We start from the raw sequence: 17,670 nt of genomic DNA, 5'->3' as shown, positions 1-17,670 counted from the left end.
TTAGGTAGGTGACAGGTAGTTTTGAAAGCAGTTAAAGTGGACAGTTTTAACAGGCATGCTGTTACTAAACGTCTTTGAGAATATTGTCCTCTTTTATTTATTCCTCTATTATACCCTAATTTTAAAGGATTTTATTAATATATTTTTTTCTTTTCCCAGTTGACAGTTTACTACTATTTGCTGCAAGGTTTAATAGACTAAGAAGTCTTTTAAGTAGAAAAAAAAAATCCCAGAACTGCGGATTATTGTCCTCTCTTTTTCCCCAAGATACCTACTTCTAATTAAAATGTTCATATTTAATTAAAACACTTACTGTTGTACAGCTTTTTTAAGTCATTTTGTTGAAATAAAAGCAGAATTATTGAGAAGAATTAGTACAACATACTAATCTGAATGATGAATTCTAATCTCAACATCCCACTGAAGGTTTGAAGTGATGTCTTCCAAACGTGGAAAAATCTGGAAAAAAAAACCCAAAAACATAAGAATACATAAAATAGTCAAAGAGAGCCAGCTGACTGTCAGAAGAGAAATTTCTCATTCAACTCCTGTTCCAATGGAAAGGGGCTGAAATATTAATTATATCATGATGTTTGTATATTTAGAATTGTGAACATCGTGTTCAGATAAGACCAGATAGGTAGGCAAGTTGATAGAGAAGAGTCCTTGGTGGACGAAAGATCTGTGTTCTAGCACTGCTACTAAATCTTTACAAATCTCTTCTTCTTAAAATGAAAGCATAAATTCATGTTATCTAGCCTTGTTGTGAGGACTCAGTGAGTGGATATTTGGTGTGGTTCCTTATAAAGCTAATGTTCATTAATTGTTGGCCATTGCTAGCATTATTATTGTATTGTTCATGTTATCATTGTTACTTATGCGACTTGCTTCCCTTCCCTCTGAGGAGCCTTAGATGATTAATTTCTAAAAGAAAAGGTTAGGATCACCCATCTCTGAGTCCCCCAACGGCACCGAGATTCTGTGACTCATGAAGCTGAAGGCATTGCGGTTCACAGGTGTTCACAACATGATTAGGGAGCAAAATTAATTTCAGGAGCACGTGAACCTTACTGAAATTGGGTAGACATGAGACTGCAATACACTGATGTACAATCACTGTCAAGCCTTCTGCAATAACAGAGTGGATTTGATGGAAATACAGTTGATGAGATAGGTAAATTGCATTTAATAGTAAAATATTGACATGTTCAAAAAAAAGAAAAAACCTCTGCATTGGAAGTTGGGACATCCCTGTTTTCTCCTGGTCTCTTCCTGAGAAATAACACAAGCTAGTGACAGTTTCTTGGGACACAGTTGTCTCTCCTTCAAGGATTAAATGTTGTCAAAGACCAGTGCCTGTTCTATAATTTTATGTTTCATTAAGTTCTAAAATTTCCCACGGGGTTCTAAAAGAGTCTCCATAATACTTCAAACAGTTTCTGCTTAACATTTTTTTCCTGTTGCTCCCTGTTTCCTCAACATTGCCCAAATAGATTGCAAATTCAACACTAAATTTTAGAATCCTTTTCCGAAAACATGTTTACTTATTTTGAGAATTATATTAAAATTGGAATATAATTTTTCAGAAAGACCAATGATTGTATGTTTTGTTTTGTTTTGTTTTAAAGGACAAATCTTAGCTATTTTTTTTAGACAAATAACTTCTAGGAGATTCAAACATTTAATGAGGCTTATAATTTTTTTTTTCTAATTTAACAGAAAGAGAAAGACTGAAACGTGGTTGAACCAAATTCTATGTACCAACCAATGAACATAAAACAATTACATAAAGGTGGAAGAAATGTAGGATTAGGATGAACAGTGGTTTGTTTAATAACATTTTAGGGGCGCCTGGGTGGCTCAGTTGGTTAAGTGTCCGACTTTGGCTCAGGTCATGATCTTATCGCTTGTGAGTCTGAGCCCCATGTCAGACAGTGTGCTGGCAGCTCAGAGCCTGGAGCCTGCTTTGGATTCTGGGTCTCCCTCTCTTTGTGCCCCTCCCCTGCTCACACTCTGTCTCTGTCTCTCAAAAATAAATAATAAAACATTAAAATTTTTTTTAATATTAAAAATAACATTTTACGTGATATCTACTTGGATATCTGTTGTGTCTATATTATTTGCTCTTTTTCAAATCAATATTAAATCTTTTCAAAAGTTAGTTCCAGACTTTAGCATTTCACACTATTCATATTACTTCACACTATCAAAATATGCATTCAGTTTAATAGTGATGTTAGGGAAGGAGAGATTTTTCTAATGAATTGCATTTGAGAATACTTAAGGATACTGTTGGCTCTCCTGCCATAATGTTGCCCATCATTTGAATTCAGTTCTTCATTACTTAAATATACATGTGAATTAAGAAAATTGGATAATTTAACTAAAAGTTAATACCATTTTATAATGTGACACAAACAATTTTTCCCCAAAAGGAAATGTTCAGGGCAAGTGCAAGGAAGAAAGTTGCTTTTATAGAATAGAGAAAAAAAAATCTTAAATTCATAACTGTGCAGGGCTGCGTATAGCCATAGGCAATACTAGAGTTTTATGCTTTACAGCTGCAAAAATAATTACATGAGCATTATCTAAGCAACAATCTTTAATGGATTACATTTTGTTAGCTTTTCATTCTATACTGTAAAAACTCAAATAACATAGTAAATGAAAAAAAAACTTGATTTATCTTAGACCTTTGATATTTCTGAAAGACATTTTATTATTCATTGGTTTGAGATATGATCTCAATTTTTTAAATAAGATATAGTGTTACTAAGTTGGTTTTAAAAGCTCACCAAGTAGAAAAATTGTGCAAATTATTTATTTTTATTTGAAAAGTATTTTCGTTTTGCATGTTTCAAGGGTGTTAAAATTTTTCAGAGGTGTTATCTTAGATGAATAATGTAATCCCGTAAAGGCACATAGTATTTGTTAAGGTCAATTCATTTGCTTTTTCTATAAACCTTACATTTAAATGTGGTACATTTTAACACCTAATCATAATATAAGTTCATAAGTAGTGAAAGTCTTCAAACCCTGTTGTTTACTTTGTGGTAACAGTAGCTGGAGTTTTCAGTTCAACCAGATTTACTTTTGTGTCTATGTATTTTATTAATAAATAATGTACAGTATTAAAATTGAATCACAACAGTGTGACACAATTATATTCGCTTTTCTTTTTCATTTTACCATTCTTGCCTAAGAGGAGGACAAAGTCTCCTCTTTGAAGTCTTGTTTTCCAAGTGTTAACATAGTCATGTTGTGTCCCAAGTTGTCTCAATATGTAGATTAAAAAACGTTTTTGTTTGAGTGGATGTTAAAGCTTACCCAGTTGTGTTCATATACTTAGCTCGTATAGAGGAAGGAAAAGTAGAGAATTACAAGAGAAAACTACAGCATTTTGTAAGCCTGTAAGTTTGATTGAGGTTTTGAAGCCAAAATTTAAGCGTGACTTTTTTTTAATATTTTAATATTTTTTTTTTTAATGTTTTTATTTATTTTTGAGACAGAGAGAGGCAGAGCATGAGCAGGGGAAGGGCAGAGAGAGAGGGAGACACAGAATCTGAAGCAGGCTCCAGGCTCTGTGCTGTCAGCACAGAGCCTGACGCGGGGCTCGAACTCACGGACTGTGAGATCATGACCTGAGCCGAAGCCGGGCGCTTAACCGACTGAGCCACCCAGGCGCCCCAAGCATGACTTTTGAAATGATAGTCTGAGCATAAGTTTTCTACAGTGTAGTACTTCATCCGTGAAAGCATTTTAAAATGTCGCTGCAATGGAAAGACCCTCGTTCCAGTATAAAATTGTTGTACCAAATCTTTAGTTCAACAGATTTCAAAAGCTAAATAACATTTATCACTTCAATCTATGCACTGGACATACCAATGAACATTTTAAGTACCATCTTAAATACGATTACTAAAATTGTTCACATGTTATTACACACTGGGAGAAAATGGAGTGGGAGAAAGATAACATTTTTAGACTTCGCACTGAAGCATGTATCTCCATGCCTGCTGTGTAAATGTGGAAAGAGAGGTTATGTTCAAGTAAACGATGGAGTTGTGTTTTAAGACTAACTCATGCCAAAGAACTCATGATTTCTTTGTGTTTACAAGATACAGAGGACAATTTTGCTGTGTGAACTGTTTTTGAAATACAGATTTGGTTTATTTTCCACATTTTATTTTAATGGTTACAAAGTGAACAATAGTGCCTGTTTTGTAGTATGTTAATATCACATTAGTATCCAGTGGAGACCGTAGTAATAAACTGTTTCTGCCTCTAAAATATAGTGTTAAAAATAAAATAAAATATAGGGTCAATAGCATAAATGAGGTTAATAATACCTCTCATCCTGAGCAAGTTTAAGGACTCAGTGAAATAATATTTACCAAAAAACAACTACAAACAAAAAATACAGAAGATACAAAGTGATGCAAGTTGGTAGTGGTGCTGTTATCATCACTGGGTTCTTCTAACACTTGGTTGGCTCAGTGATAACAGAAAAACACAGTGCTTTGAACATAGTCATTTTGTAATTATATCTAAAGTTTTTATAATAAGCATATTTAAGTTGTAATGCTTATATACTTTTTTAAAAAAAATTTAATGTTTTTATTTATTTTTGAGACAGAGAGAGACAGAGCATGAGCAGGGGAGGGGCAGAGAGAGAGGGAGACACAGAATCCGAAGCAGGCTCCAGGCTCTGAGCCGTCAGCCCAGAGCCTGACGCGGGGCTTGAACTCTCGGACTGTGAGATCGTGACCTGAGCCGAAGTCGGATACTTAACCGACTGAGCCACCCAGGCGCCCCTGTAATGCTTATACACTTTTATATACTAATATGAAACATCTTTAAAATGACTCAATTGAATGTGTGTTTGGAAGTCTATTTATTTTGGTTTGTATGTGTATGTAATTCACTTAATAATACAAAGCATCATCCCAATGTGTCATGTAAGTGAAAGGAGGATTCAGTTATATTCATTAGTACATGGAAGAGAAAAATGTGAGCAGTAGGCAGAGAAGAAATGCATCTTAACGATAAGTCAAATGCTATTGTGAGGGCATGAAATAGCAAAATACACTTGTCCACTGGCCCATAGATAATATCACATTATCCCTGTTGTGTAGCTTAAGGCCAGACATCTTTATTAAGTTGCATATGTCTCTAAGTAAATATAGATTCTCCAAGATATATTGAGGTGGCTATTACTAATAGTTTATTATAATAAATGTCTCCTTGCTGAAGTTCGGAGATAAGGACTGTGTATGTCACCATTGGGTATAATGATTTAATCTTGTTCCTGCAGTACTCCGGGATGACTTCAGACAAAATCCTTCCGATGTCATGGTGGCAGTGGGGGAGCCTGCAGTGATGGAATGCCAGCCTCCACGAGGCCATCCTGAACCCACCATTTCATGGAAGAAAGATGGCTCTCCGCTGGATGATAAAGATGAACGAATAACTGTGAGTATTTCATTCAGCGGAGGGGGGCGTTCATCGATCTAACTGTTATATCTTCACCAAAGAAAAGAGAGAAAAGTGAAGTACTTTTTTTTGTTTTGTTTTGTTTTAAAAAGGTTACATATCCCCCATTTGCACTTCTTTTAAAATAAACATATTTCAGTTTTCCCTGGGTGGACATGAAAATGAGTGAGGAAAATGCATATTGCTTATTTTGGAGATTAGTAAAAGAAAATTATAATTTCTACTTTAATGTCTTAGAGTTAACACCTTCATGCATGATTTAAGTATTGTTATAATTCAGGACATATCACATTTCCATATGCTACAGTAAAAATTGTTAAAAATTCGATAATATGGTATGTTTCCAAAGGCGTCCTATGTCACTTCAGGACTTTTTTTTTTAATCTCTTTCTCCTTTTCAAATGGCTTTTGTGTTCTGTACAGTTTAATATTGTGTCTGAAAAATAAAACCTCATTCTGAATGATGGTTAAGTGATGGATTTATCTCATTCAAAATAAAATTGCGTGACTTGATTATTGGATTTCAAATTCCTGCTGTCATACACGTAGCGGAGTATGCCTTCTGGAGTAATGATACATTTTATTGACATCAGTGATTCTTTATGACCTCTTTCTATCTTGTAAAGTGTTTACTGAAACACCCAAATAACTGAACTGTAATTGATTCTATGATTGTACAGTATTGCCCTTTACAAGTTTCTTTGTTTTGCACATACACTGTATTATGAATTCATTGGCCAAGATTTAAAGATACCCAGGAATGGGGCATCTGGGTGGCTCATTCAGTTAGGCGTGTGACTTTGGCTCAGGTCATGAGATCATGGTTTGTGGGTTCGAGCCCCGCATCAGGCTCTGTGCTGACATCTCAGAACCTGGAGCCTGCTTCGGATTCTGTGTCCCACGCTTTCCCTGCCTTCCCTGTTCTCTCTCCTCTCTCTTTCAAAAATGAATAAACATTTAAAAATTTAAAAAAAATAAATAAAGGTACCCAGGAGAACATGTGTATAAGGAAAAGTCACTGCTAAAGGTATAGAAAAACAAATTTGTAGCACAGACCCCATAGCCCTAATAAATGTTTGCACTATTTCTGAACAACCAGTTAGCAGATTAGCATGAGAATTAAATAGGGAAAAATAAAATCAAGAAGGTTATAGTAGACAAGGTTTTAGGGACCTTGAAGAAAATCAAGTATTTTTCTTGCAGTGATCTGAATTAGAATGAGTCTCCCAAAGGAGTTTTAGAATTCTAGTGATTGGGTTGAGAATAACCTAGCTGTACTTTTAAGAGGTGTTGAAAAGTCACATGGCAAAGTGAACTGTATGTGAAAATTGTTTTTGGGAAGTGAAGTCAAGAGCACAGGGGAGTAAAGACCATAGGAACAAATGCTTCTCTTACTGGTGACAACAGATTCCTTTTTAGATTTATGTACAATTAAGATAATAACTTTGCCTTAAAAACGTATTTTAAGTCACCTAATGACCATTATCTGTAATTTCCATTTCCCTGCCTGAATGATTCAAACACACTGAAACCATTATTACCCATTTCCTCCTTCATATCTTTCCTGATTCATTATCTATTTGTGTTTAATATGAATTAATGAAAAAATTCTCAGCATCAGAGATGCAGCATTAAGCAGAAATCGGAAAGTCCCCTGTCTGGAGTTTATATTCTGTGAGTGATTATATAGATAAAACCTAAATAGATAGTATAATATATAATATGCTAGGCTATAATAAGTTCTATAAAAAATACTGAAGGGCTAGACAGATTAATTAAGATAGGGGTGGGATTTCAGTTTTAAATAGTGTGACCAGAAAATGCTTCTCATGAAGACCTGAAAAAATTGAGGGAGGGAACTCTACAAGTACCTGGAAAAGTAAGCAGACAAAACAATAGGTTTAAAGACCCTAACATGGGGCCTACCTAACACATTTTTTTTTAAAAGAGCAAAGTGGTCAGTGTGTGTTGAGTAGAGGGGAGGTTGATAGGAATTAATATTGGGGGAACAGTAGTAGCCAGACTGTGTAGGACCTTATAGATCTTGTAAATAATTTGGATTTCCCCTTGAGTGAAGTGAAAAACATCAGAGTTTTCTCAGAAGATTCCTCTGTTGTCTTGAGAACACACTGAAGGGACAGCAGTGATTACACAGAGAGACTATTTGGGAGCTTTTTCAATAATCTAGGCAAGATAGAAATGGTGGTTTGGATCATTCTGCTAGGAGGGAAAGTAGTGAGGAGTGGTTAAATTCTGGATCTGCCGTGAAGCTACAGCCAACAGAATTTGCTAAGAGATTGGATGTGGCTTGTAAGAAAAAGAGAAGAGGCCAGGCTTACCTTAATTGATTGGTCTGAGCGATTGAAAATATCGAGATGCCATTTATTGTACAAAGAGAAGATTTGGGGTTAGAAGTATCAGGAGCTCAGTTTGGGACATTGTAATTTTGAAGTACTTGTTAGATATCCAAGTAGAAATGTCAAATAGGCAGTTGGAAACATGAGTCAGAAATTCAGAATTGAGGTTGAGGCTGGAGAAAAAAATTGAGTTGTGGCAGACATGACAAGTACTTATTACTCTGCAATCCTCCCCTGCTTCTGGGCAAATGAAAGACTCTGCTACCCAGTTTCTTTGCTGTTGGGCAACCAATCTGACTAGATCAGCTTTATGGGATGTGTATGGAAGTTGAATAAATTAAATACTAGCGAGTGAGCCTCTAGCTCTTTTTTGTCTTCGCCATGTAGCAACCAAGGAGGACATGTTCCAAGTAGTACAGCTACAACATGGACACTCAAGGGCCCGGATCCCTGAGTTATGGGTACCCAAACCTTCCATCCCACACCTCTGTCTTTCCATGATAGACACATCAAATGAATGAGAAATCTTTGTTGTATTAAGTCATGGAGCATTTCTTACCATAGACTAATGTAGCTTATCCTGATGAATATGGGAATCATCCTTATGTACACATTATTTAAAACCAGGAGACTGAAATCACCAAGGTAGTGATTACATGTAGAAAGGAAAAGAGATTCAGTGTTTAGCCCTCAGGGAGAAGAGGCAGAAAGAGCAGTGGAGACTCAGAGGGAGCGGGTGAGAAAAGAGGGATGGCAGAGGACAGCCAAGCAAAGACAGGATGTTAGGGAGGTGACAAAGACTGAGTCAGTGGCAGCCCTTCCAACACATAATGTAAGGACTGAGAATTGATCATTCAGTTTAACCATTTGGTGGTCAGTCACTGATGACCTTCACAAGAGCAGTTTCAGTGGAGTTAAGGGGTTGAAACCTCAAAGAACTGGTTCAGAAGAGACTGGGAAGACTGAAATCAGACACAGAGTGTAAGCAATTCTTTTTATGTTGTATCTGAGATAATGGATAAAAAAATGAAGGTGATTGTAGTCTCATATTTTGAAAGGTCAGACTTCAAGGTTTTTTGTGTGTGTGCATATGTGTGTATCTGTGCATTTTCTGTGATATTAACAGTTTAAAACTGCTATGGTAAATTTGGTTTGTAATAATTCCTAGAACCTCCTGTTGTATCATATATGAAATGTGAAGAGATGTTATGGTTTATGCCAAAATGTTTAATTCATTATTGGATCTTCATTTACCCGTTGCTGTCCAGAGGGTGCTATCTACTGTAAATACAGGGCTTCTGTTCCCCTACTCGTCAGTAATGTAGAGTCTATAAGAAGTGCCTCCAATCAGGAATCAAACCATTTAAAGTTGCAATACCAATGCTATGATACAATGCCAACATGTTAATGTATAAATAATTTTAAAATCATTTAAATGCTGCCAAAATGATGATCCACGATAGCGTTCCATATGCTAGGAAGTTGTAACATCTGAAACTTTTCTATTTCCAAGACCATCTGTGTGTTTTGTATAAATTATGGCTGTGAAACTGATAAAACACGAGGTAAAAAGCACATTTATACATGCAGGGAGATGAATAGATTAAAATCAGCAGTTTGAGTTCAAAATTACTGTTCTTATTTAGATCCTAATTGTTTTTGTTTTTGTTTTTGTTTTCCTTTAGGCAAAACTCAAATTGAGTAATTAAAACAAAAATTTAAGACAGAAACAGAATGTCTGACGTTCTTTCCAATTCTTTTTCCCCCCCAATTGAATGTAAAGTCTTAAGAGATATTGGTTATTAGATATTTTATGTGATTCTTCTCTCCTAAGCTTTGTTTTCAAATCATTGTTTTCATTTCTTTGCCAAATGTGTTGAGCACAGATGAACAGGAGATTAAAGCACATAATATCTTTATGAAAGGCAAGTAAAGATTGCATGGTTATTGCTACAGTTTTGGTTCTAGGAATTTCTAGAGTCTTTAATGTGGTGGCTTTCTTTGTTGAAAATTTAAAGTACGACTCTCCCAGCTGTGAGAACAAAGACACACCCTACAAAAAAGGGCAAATATGTAATTGTAGCTGCACCTGTATTTTTGATGTTCTTAAGTCATTTCTTTTTACACTGACCTGGATTCTGAGCCAAATTTTAGATCTGTGATGATTATAAACCAGCAATGTATAAATACCATTTTCTTATTTTCCTAACTGACAGGAGAATCTTTTAGAACTCTTCTGGGACTTCTTTCTTAGAATAATTTGAAGGAGGACTTAGGTAATGTTTAGTCTTTCTTCCTTTTTTTTTTCCCTAAACATGAGTATTTATATTTAGAATTAGAAATAGAAGTAGTTTAACTGGAAGACTGGATTAAATAGATTTACTTAATATGACTGAGAATTAGTCATAACCATTATTATTAATAAATGAAATTTTCTCACAGAGATGAATCAGAGGACCAAAATCTTTTTTTTTTTTAATGTAGAACATTGGATATACTTTACAAAGAGTGATATATTTAGTTTATTTTATTGTATTTTGGAAATACTGTACTCAAATTCAATATTTTTTTGTAATGTGCAAAATTGATGATGTTAGTAATGGGGAATAAAAGTAATACCAAATATTTAAGAAAATAATTTTGTTTTTAATAAAAAAAACTAAAATTGTCCATGAATTAAAGAAAAAGTTAAATACAATTGAAAGTAGACATCACAAATATTTTTCTGGATTATAAAAGGGTTTATGTATAAAGATGGTCAGTTACAAGATTTTGTTAAATAAAAGCTGGCAAGTAAACCCAAAAGGCTCAAGAAAAATTTTAGTATGATATTGGTTTTCTGAATGAATGTAGAGTCATTAGTAAAGAGAGAAGAGAAACTTACTGATGCCAAAACATTATAAAAGGGTATTAAGTTTATTAAAAATGTGCCACTTATTTTATATTTGTTGACCTGGGGGATTTTAATATTATTCCCTTCCCTTCCCTTCCCTTCCCTTCCCTTCCCTTCCCTTCCCTTCCCTTTCCTTTCCTTTCCTTTCCTTTCCTTTCCTTTCCTTTCCTTTCCTTTCCTTTCCTTTCCTTTCCTTTCCTTTCCTTTCCTTATTCCTTTCATTTTTTAGAGAGAGAAAGAGCAAGAAGGGGAGAGGAGGGAGGGAGATAGAGAAAGAGAAAGAGAGAGAATCTTAAGCAGGCTTCACGCTCAGTGCAGAGCCCAACATAGGGCTCGATCCCATGACCCTGGGATCATGACCTGAGCCACAGTCAAGAGTCAGTCCCTCAACTGACTGAGCGAGCCAGGCACCCCAATATTGTTTTCTTAGTGCACAGTTTTGTTTTGTTTTATTTTGTTTTGTTTTCACCTGAAGCTAATGTAATATTATATGGCAGGGGTACCTGGCTGGTTTAGTCAGTACAGCATGTGACTCTTGAGTCATGAGGTTGGGCCCCACATCAGCGATAGAGATTACTTAAAAAATAAAATATTAAAAAGCCATTGCATGGCAAAGTGCTTATTATAAATCAGCACAGTTTTGGGGTCACATACTGAAGATCAGTTTCCCTGCTATTAGGTCTCTATGAGATGCACATTCTCCTGATTATAGCAGTGGGAACTGCAGGCATAGCTACAAGGAGGTGGCCAATCTCTCAAAGAACATTGCTTATAAAATAAAACTTATTTAATTAGTTATTATAATCAAAACCCCAAGTGTATTCATAAACTAAAATATATTATGCAATAATACCCAGGTGGTAACTAATGAAACAATAGCAACTATATGGTTTGCCTCAGCATGTGATAAATTGTGAGGGCAAATTGATACCATTATTTTAATAAAAGAAAATGATAGTTGTATATATTTATATATGAGATCTGATGATTTATGACTGGGAATGAAACCTTTTGATATAGATTAGCAAACGAATATTTATAGGAACAATAGTGAGTTCTCAATTCCTAATTTCCATAAAATCCTACAGATTTTGCAACATATATAATGACTCTATTTGCTGTCAGAGTAAATTTCAATTTAGAATGACAGTAACCTTTAGCTCCTGGTAAAAAATACTGTCTTTAAGTTCGCAAGGGTCTGGAAAGGTTAGTTCACACAATGAAGGTTATGGTGGCCTTAAAACTAGGATTGGTACATTTAAGAATTAGTCCATATTAAAAAAAAAATTTAGTCCATATTATCTCCAGTAATGAAAACTATAACATAAAGATCTATACAAATTGAAAGGTGAGTAGTTTGATAAAGATGGCATGAAATTGTTCAAATTAGACCAAAGGTTATAGTTCAGATAAACAAAAAATATTTTATCTGGGTACTAGAAGCCCTACCTCAAAAGATATGAGGTGATTATCTAAAGAGGATGAAAGAAAGATTTATATTAAAAAGGATATTATGAATCAGTGGATTATTCAACTGAATGTGTTTTATAATTAACTGTCCAAATTGTGGATTAGCTAGGTTCAAATATAATCAGCTATATACATGTCAGAAATTGTTGCTGACAAATTAAGCAATTAGGAGAAATTATATAATGAATGGCAAATTGAGTTAAGGAAAATATTGTTTATGTAGTGGCTTGAAAATTTTGTATAGATATAATAAAAATATAGTAAAAACTAACACTGTAATAGTACAGTGTAAATTGTGAGATCTAGACTCAATTCTGAAATATCAGAGTTAGTTTCTTCATAATAACCTTTGGCTGTCATTTATCCTGAATGATTTCATTTTACTAGTTAAAAGAAAAGCTTAAAAGACATTCATCTCTTCATGTTTGAAATTCTTAGCTTTTGAACTAAAATTTACAGATGAATAAAACATGCTTCTTCCCTTCCCTTTGTATGCGGCATTGTGACAAACATCTTTTTAATGACTTGTATTATTCTATGAGATAAGCTGTGTCTTGAATTTTTAAATTTTCACCTACCTGTTCTATATGCTGTAGTAGCATGCTAGGGGTATCCTCTATGTCTTAAAAACTTTGGTTCTTTTTTCTACTTGATTGAAAAAATAATTCAGATGATGGGAATAGTTTTATTATAAAATACTGATTTCCATCAAAGCCACAGTCAAACTTGAAACCATTTTATTCCCATTTTCATCTGCTTATCACATACCTATACTGATTTTTTCATTCTTCTTTGAAAAATGTAGAAAATATTACAGTATAAATACATTTTAACATGAGCAAGTGTATTAATATTTTTTTCTTAAGGTGACTTAGATGGGATGGCCAGCAATGCTGGTTTCCTGGGCACTATCCTGGTATTTGAGTTAAAAACCCCTAGTCCTGGGAAAACCAGGACAGTTGGTCAACTTAAGCCTAGGCTGTTTAAAGGAATTGATTTATATATGAATAAAAAATCACACACATACAAGGTAAGTAAAAAATAGTTAAAAAATAAATGGAAGCATCTTACCTATATCATTTCTTTCATAAACCAGTTAAGGATTTGAAAATCATGAATGAAGTTAGGAGCAAAAGTCAGTTATACATTGAAAAAATTGTTTAACACTTCCCATTCCCATGCTAGAGAGGTACAGTTGTAAGCATAAAGTATGTCATCAGTTCTTTTTCCCGTCCTTTTCTGCTTCCTGTGTGTCTTTCTAGGTTTCTTTGATTTCCCTCGTTGGTGTGATATTTTGGTGAAAAGCAGCTGACTCACATCCCATCCAAATCCCCAGTGTCCTCCAGATCCTTCATGAATTTGGCATTCAGCCTCTCCTTGCCAATTACTTCCTTTCCCCCCAATTCCCACATGTCTCCCTCCTAAGCCATCTGCTCCTCCTCCCTTCCTCCGATTAGTGCTTTCCTCTGGTCTTCCGATTTCTTTTATTGTTCAATGTCTGTTGCTTCCTTTTCCCCCTCTCCTCCCCTGGAGGAAATCAGCACACTTAATGCAGCTGATGTCATAGAGCCCCTTTTCCCTGAGAAGTTGAAGTTGTGTTCCTGCAACATAAATATGTAGTTCTGTTTTATGAAGGTCAGAGGAAACTGTGTAGTCACCCAGAATTTTTTTTCCTGTCCATCTTATGTAGCAAGTCATACATATTTCGTATTTTATATTCTTTAAACAAAAAAAGTTTTTTCGTGATTTAATTCTAAGTTAAATCAATATAAGTCTATAATATGAAGCATGGTACTGAAGAAATCGGTTAAAAAATAAGTTTATGGGGTGCCTGGGTGACTCAGTCGGTTAAATGTCGGACTTCGGCTCAGGACATGGTCACTCAGTTCGTGAGTTCGAGCCCGTGTTGGGCTCTATGCTGACAGCTCAGAGCCTGGAGCCTGCTTCGGATTCTGTGTGTGTGTGTGTGTCTCTCTCTCTGCCCCTCCCTCCCTCCCTCCCTCCCTCCCTCTCTCTCTCTCTTTCAAAAATAAACATTAGGGGCGCCTGGGTGGCTCAGTCAGTTGCGCTTCCGACTTCAGCCCAGGTCACGATCTCACCGTCTGTGGGTTCGAGCCCCGCATCGGGCTCTGTGCTGACAGCTCAGAGCCTGGAGCCTGCTTCGGATTTTGTGTTTCCCTCTCTCTCTAACCCTCCCCCACTCATGCTCTGTCTCTCTCTGTCTCAAAAATAAAATAAAAAACATAAAAAAAAAAAATTTCAAAAATAAACATTAAAAAAATTTTAAGAATAATAAAAATAAGAAATTTATGTACTATGCTACTGTGTTAATTTTCACATTTAATAATTGAAACAAAGTGGTTAGTGGAATAAAACATAGTCTTAGGTATCATAAGACCATATAACTTCAGGTTTCAACACTTATTAAATGCATGATCTTATGGACATTTGATCTCTATAAATGTCATTGTTTCCACTGGTGAAATGAATTGTCTAATAATACCTATGTTGGTTCAGTGGTGTTACTGTAGGAATTCAGTGAGAAAATACATGTTAAATATCATTATAAATGGTCACCATTTACACTCTATATACACTCTATATACATGTATTAGTCATGGATGTTCTGGTTATTACTGTTGTTGGTATACTTGCCTGAACTCTGGGTATATTTAGTCATCAAAAACTGTAGAAAAGCAAAATCAGGAACTGTTTGTGCCATAGCAATTTTAGCTTTTCTGAATAAACAAATATATACATATGAGAAAAGAGATCTGACATTTATGTCTCATCTAAATTTCTGTGTATATCCAAATCACGACTGTGGGAAAATTTCCATTTTTTACAGAATCACCAAGAGTATTCAGTTTAGGTGAATATTATGAGTAAAGTAGTTAGACTAATACTTATATTAAAAAACAATTTTGAGTCCTCTGTACATCTTTATCATGAAATGCAATGATCAACAGGGGATTCCACAAAAGAATTTAAGCCCTATTGCCCTAAGGCATTCACTATGTGTAACAAATTGACTTTTCTCCCATGCATCCAGTTATGTATAGTTCTTAGGGGAATTGAGAAATGCTGTGATTCAGATGAGGTACGCTGGTTGAGAACGGCTGGTTTATCTTCACATGGATTGTCCTGATCTTTCCAAAACTTGTAATTCTATTTAAATAATTTTACACCTACTCCTGTTTGGACACTGAAACTAGAAAAAAGAAAGCCAAGCATTTCAGACCCACTTGGGAGGTCTAAGTACTCTTATGAAAGAATTGTACTAAACTAAGATATTCTCAGTTCTAGCATTCAAATTAGTTTAGATGACAGTATAATTATAAACATAATTCTGGTAAGTATTTGGTTGTTGCTCTAGTTTTTCATTATTTATGTGTTAGAGGTGCACTTACAAACTTGGATGCCAAGAGTTTGAAGGAACAGATTATGAGAGTCTTTGCATATGCTATTCCTACTGCTTGGAAATGTTCTGACCCCTATACCCTCTTTGTCTAACTCACTCATTGTTCAGGTTCCAATTTAAAGCAACTTCTACAGAGGAGTCTTCTGTAAAATCCCACTGTGCACATCCACACTAGATTTATCTCCCTGTTATCTGTGCCTTTCCGTTTTATTAAGTATTTTTTTCTAATCTGTTGGAAATCTTTGTTTATGAATTACTCCTCTAATATACATAACATACTTGAGTACCAGCTGTAATCCCTGGGTCTGTCTTCAGGTTGGCAGCTCCATATATATTTCTCTAGAAATTGTTAAGTGAATGAAATGTACATCAGAGTACTGTTTTCTAGCATACCTAGAACTGAAAAGTTGCTAATTTGAACATACTTGATTTTATTTTCCTATATTTTTTATATTGGTTTTCTTATTCCTCTATAAAACGGAAAGGATGTATCATCCACACCATTTTTTTTCCTCTAAAGCATGGTTTCCAGTAACTTGACAGTAAGTGAAGGAAGAGATACTCTACAAGTTAATTATGTGAGTAAAGATACCTCTATAAGTGTGACTTACAGATCCAGAATCTTACAGATGGAGCTGACTTGAGAGACTGTAAATAGGCAAACCCCTTTACTTTTAAGAAGAAAGGGGGAGCCCGGGAATTTGATTTGCCCCGAGTCACTTAATGAATCTGTGTTTTGAGTCAGAAGTAAGAGCCAGACCTTTCAACACCAGACTTTTTCCTGTTCTGATTTTTCCCAGGATAGACTAAACCTGATCAATTCTTCTAAATCAGCACTTAAATTTGACTAAGACAAATCCTAACAAAAAAAAAAAATCCATAGGTAAAGAAAGTATTTTGCTAGATTCATTTCATATAATTTTGCCACTTGTTTTGTGTCCCAAATTCAAAATTTCCTATCTTGATAAGTATAGAAAGTAGTATTCTCAATGTATAGAGTTTAACAACATCCTCTTCTTATTTATCCACTGGGTACAAACATGGCCCGTGTCAGTTTGATTATAATTCTGCCCATGTTTTAGCTTTATTAAGTATATTATTAAGAACATATCCAAGTTCATCTTAAGTTAGCTTTATCAAATGTGTTATGAAGAATGTATCCAAGTTCATCTTAAGTGATTGATTCTCAGAGGTTGCCTCAGATCTCATTCAAAAAATAAAAAATGGCAACAATTTAAATAGTAAGTGAAGCCTAATGTATGGCCATCTTAGGAAGGTCTTTTAGTTCTGAAGCTCCTTTCTGAAGCTGTACTAACAACTAGACCTTGGTCAAAGTCCTTTAACTGTTGACAGTATTAAGATAATAATATCTTCCCTGATTATTTATTAGGATTATTATGAGAACCAAACCAGAGTAATGAGAACGTTTTGCGAACTATCAATGACAGCCTTGTTGTAAGGTGTTATTTTAAGTACTTCTGTCTTGATTTTCAGTTAATTTTCATTCCTCATTGGTATTTATAACTTGGAGAGGTAAGAGACTTAACAATTTTTAAATTAGGAATGGAAAAGAATGCTTTTGAATTAGATATTTAATGGATAGAACCAAGAAAAACCAATAAAAAACGCTGGTTAAACTGTGGTATACCCTGTTTTGATCAGTTTTTAAGTGTATAGAAAATATATGAATCTCCTTCTCTTTGGCATCTACCTTTAAGGGGTCTACAATTTATAGTGTGCTTGCCCATTTTTGTCTGGATCCCTTGAGACACCTAGTTGTAATTCCTAATAAATTCTTCATACAGGGGTGCCTGTGTGGCTCAGTTGCTTAAGGATCCCAACTTCAGCTCAGGTCATGATTTCAGGGCTTGTGAGTTCAAGCCCCACATCGAGCTTTGTGCTGACAGCTCAGACAGAGCCTGGGGCCTGTTTCCAATTCTGTATCTCTCTCTCTCTCTCTGCCCTTCTCCCACTTGTACTCTGTCTCTCTCTTTCAAAAATAAATAAACATTAAAAAAATTCCTCATATGTATGTG

The 17,670-nt window shown here is 35.0% G+C and overlaps 1 protein-coding gene across 10 annotated transcripts in view; it reads left to right on the top strand.

The window, feature by feature from the left end:
• The window catches only part of ROBO1 (roundabout guidance receptor 1), a 1,122,944-nt gene that overhangs the window by 975,976 nt on the left and 129,298 nt on the right, over positions 1-17,670 (top strand). For all 10 annotated transcript variants that reach the window (XM_053903216.1, XM_053903212.1, XM_053903215.1 and 7 more), the window contains one exon: positions 5,315-5,472. In XM_053903216.1, the coding sequence (XP_053759191.1) occupies positions 5,315-5,472 (158 nt within the window). The remainder of the gene's footprint in view (positions 1-5,314; positions 5,473-17,670) is intronic.

The sequence above is a fragment of the Panthera pardus genome, unplaced genomic scaffold (assembly GCF_024362965.1).
Source record: "Panthera pardus isolate Hobbes unplaced genomic scaffold, ASM2436296v1 HiC_scaffold_16, whole genome shotgun sequence".
Lineage (NCBI taxonomy): Eukaryota > Metazoa > Chordata > Mammalia > Carnivora > Felidae > Panthera > Panthera pardus.
The sequence above is the reverse complement of the archived record's forward strand: the minus strand, read 5'-3'. Positions and strand labels throughout refer to the sequence as shown.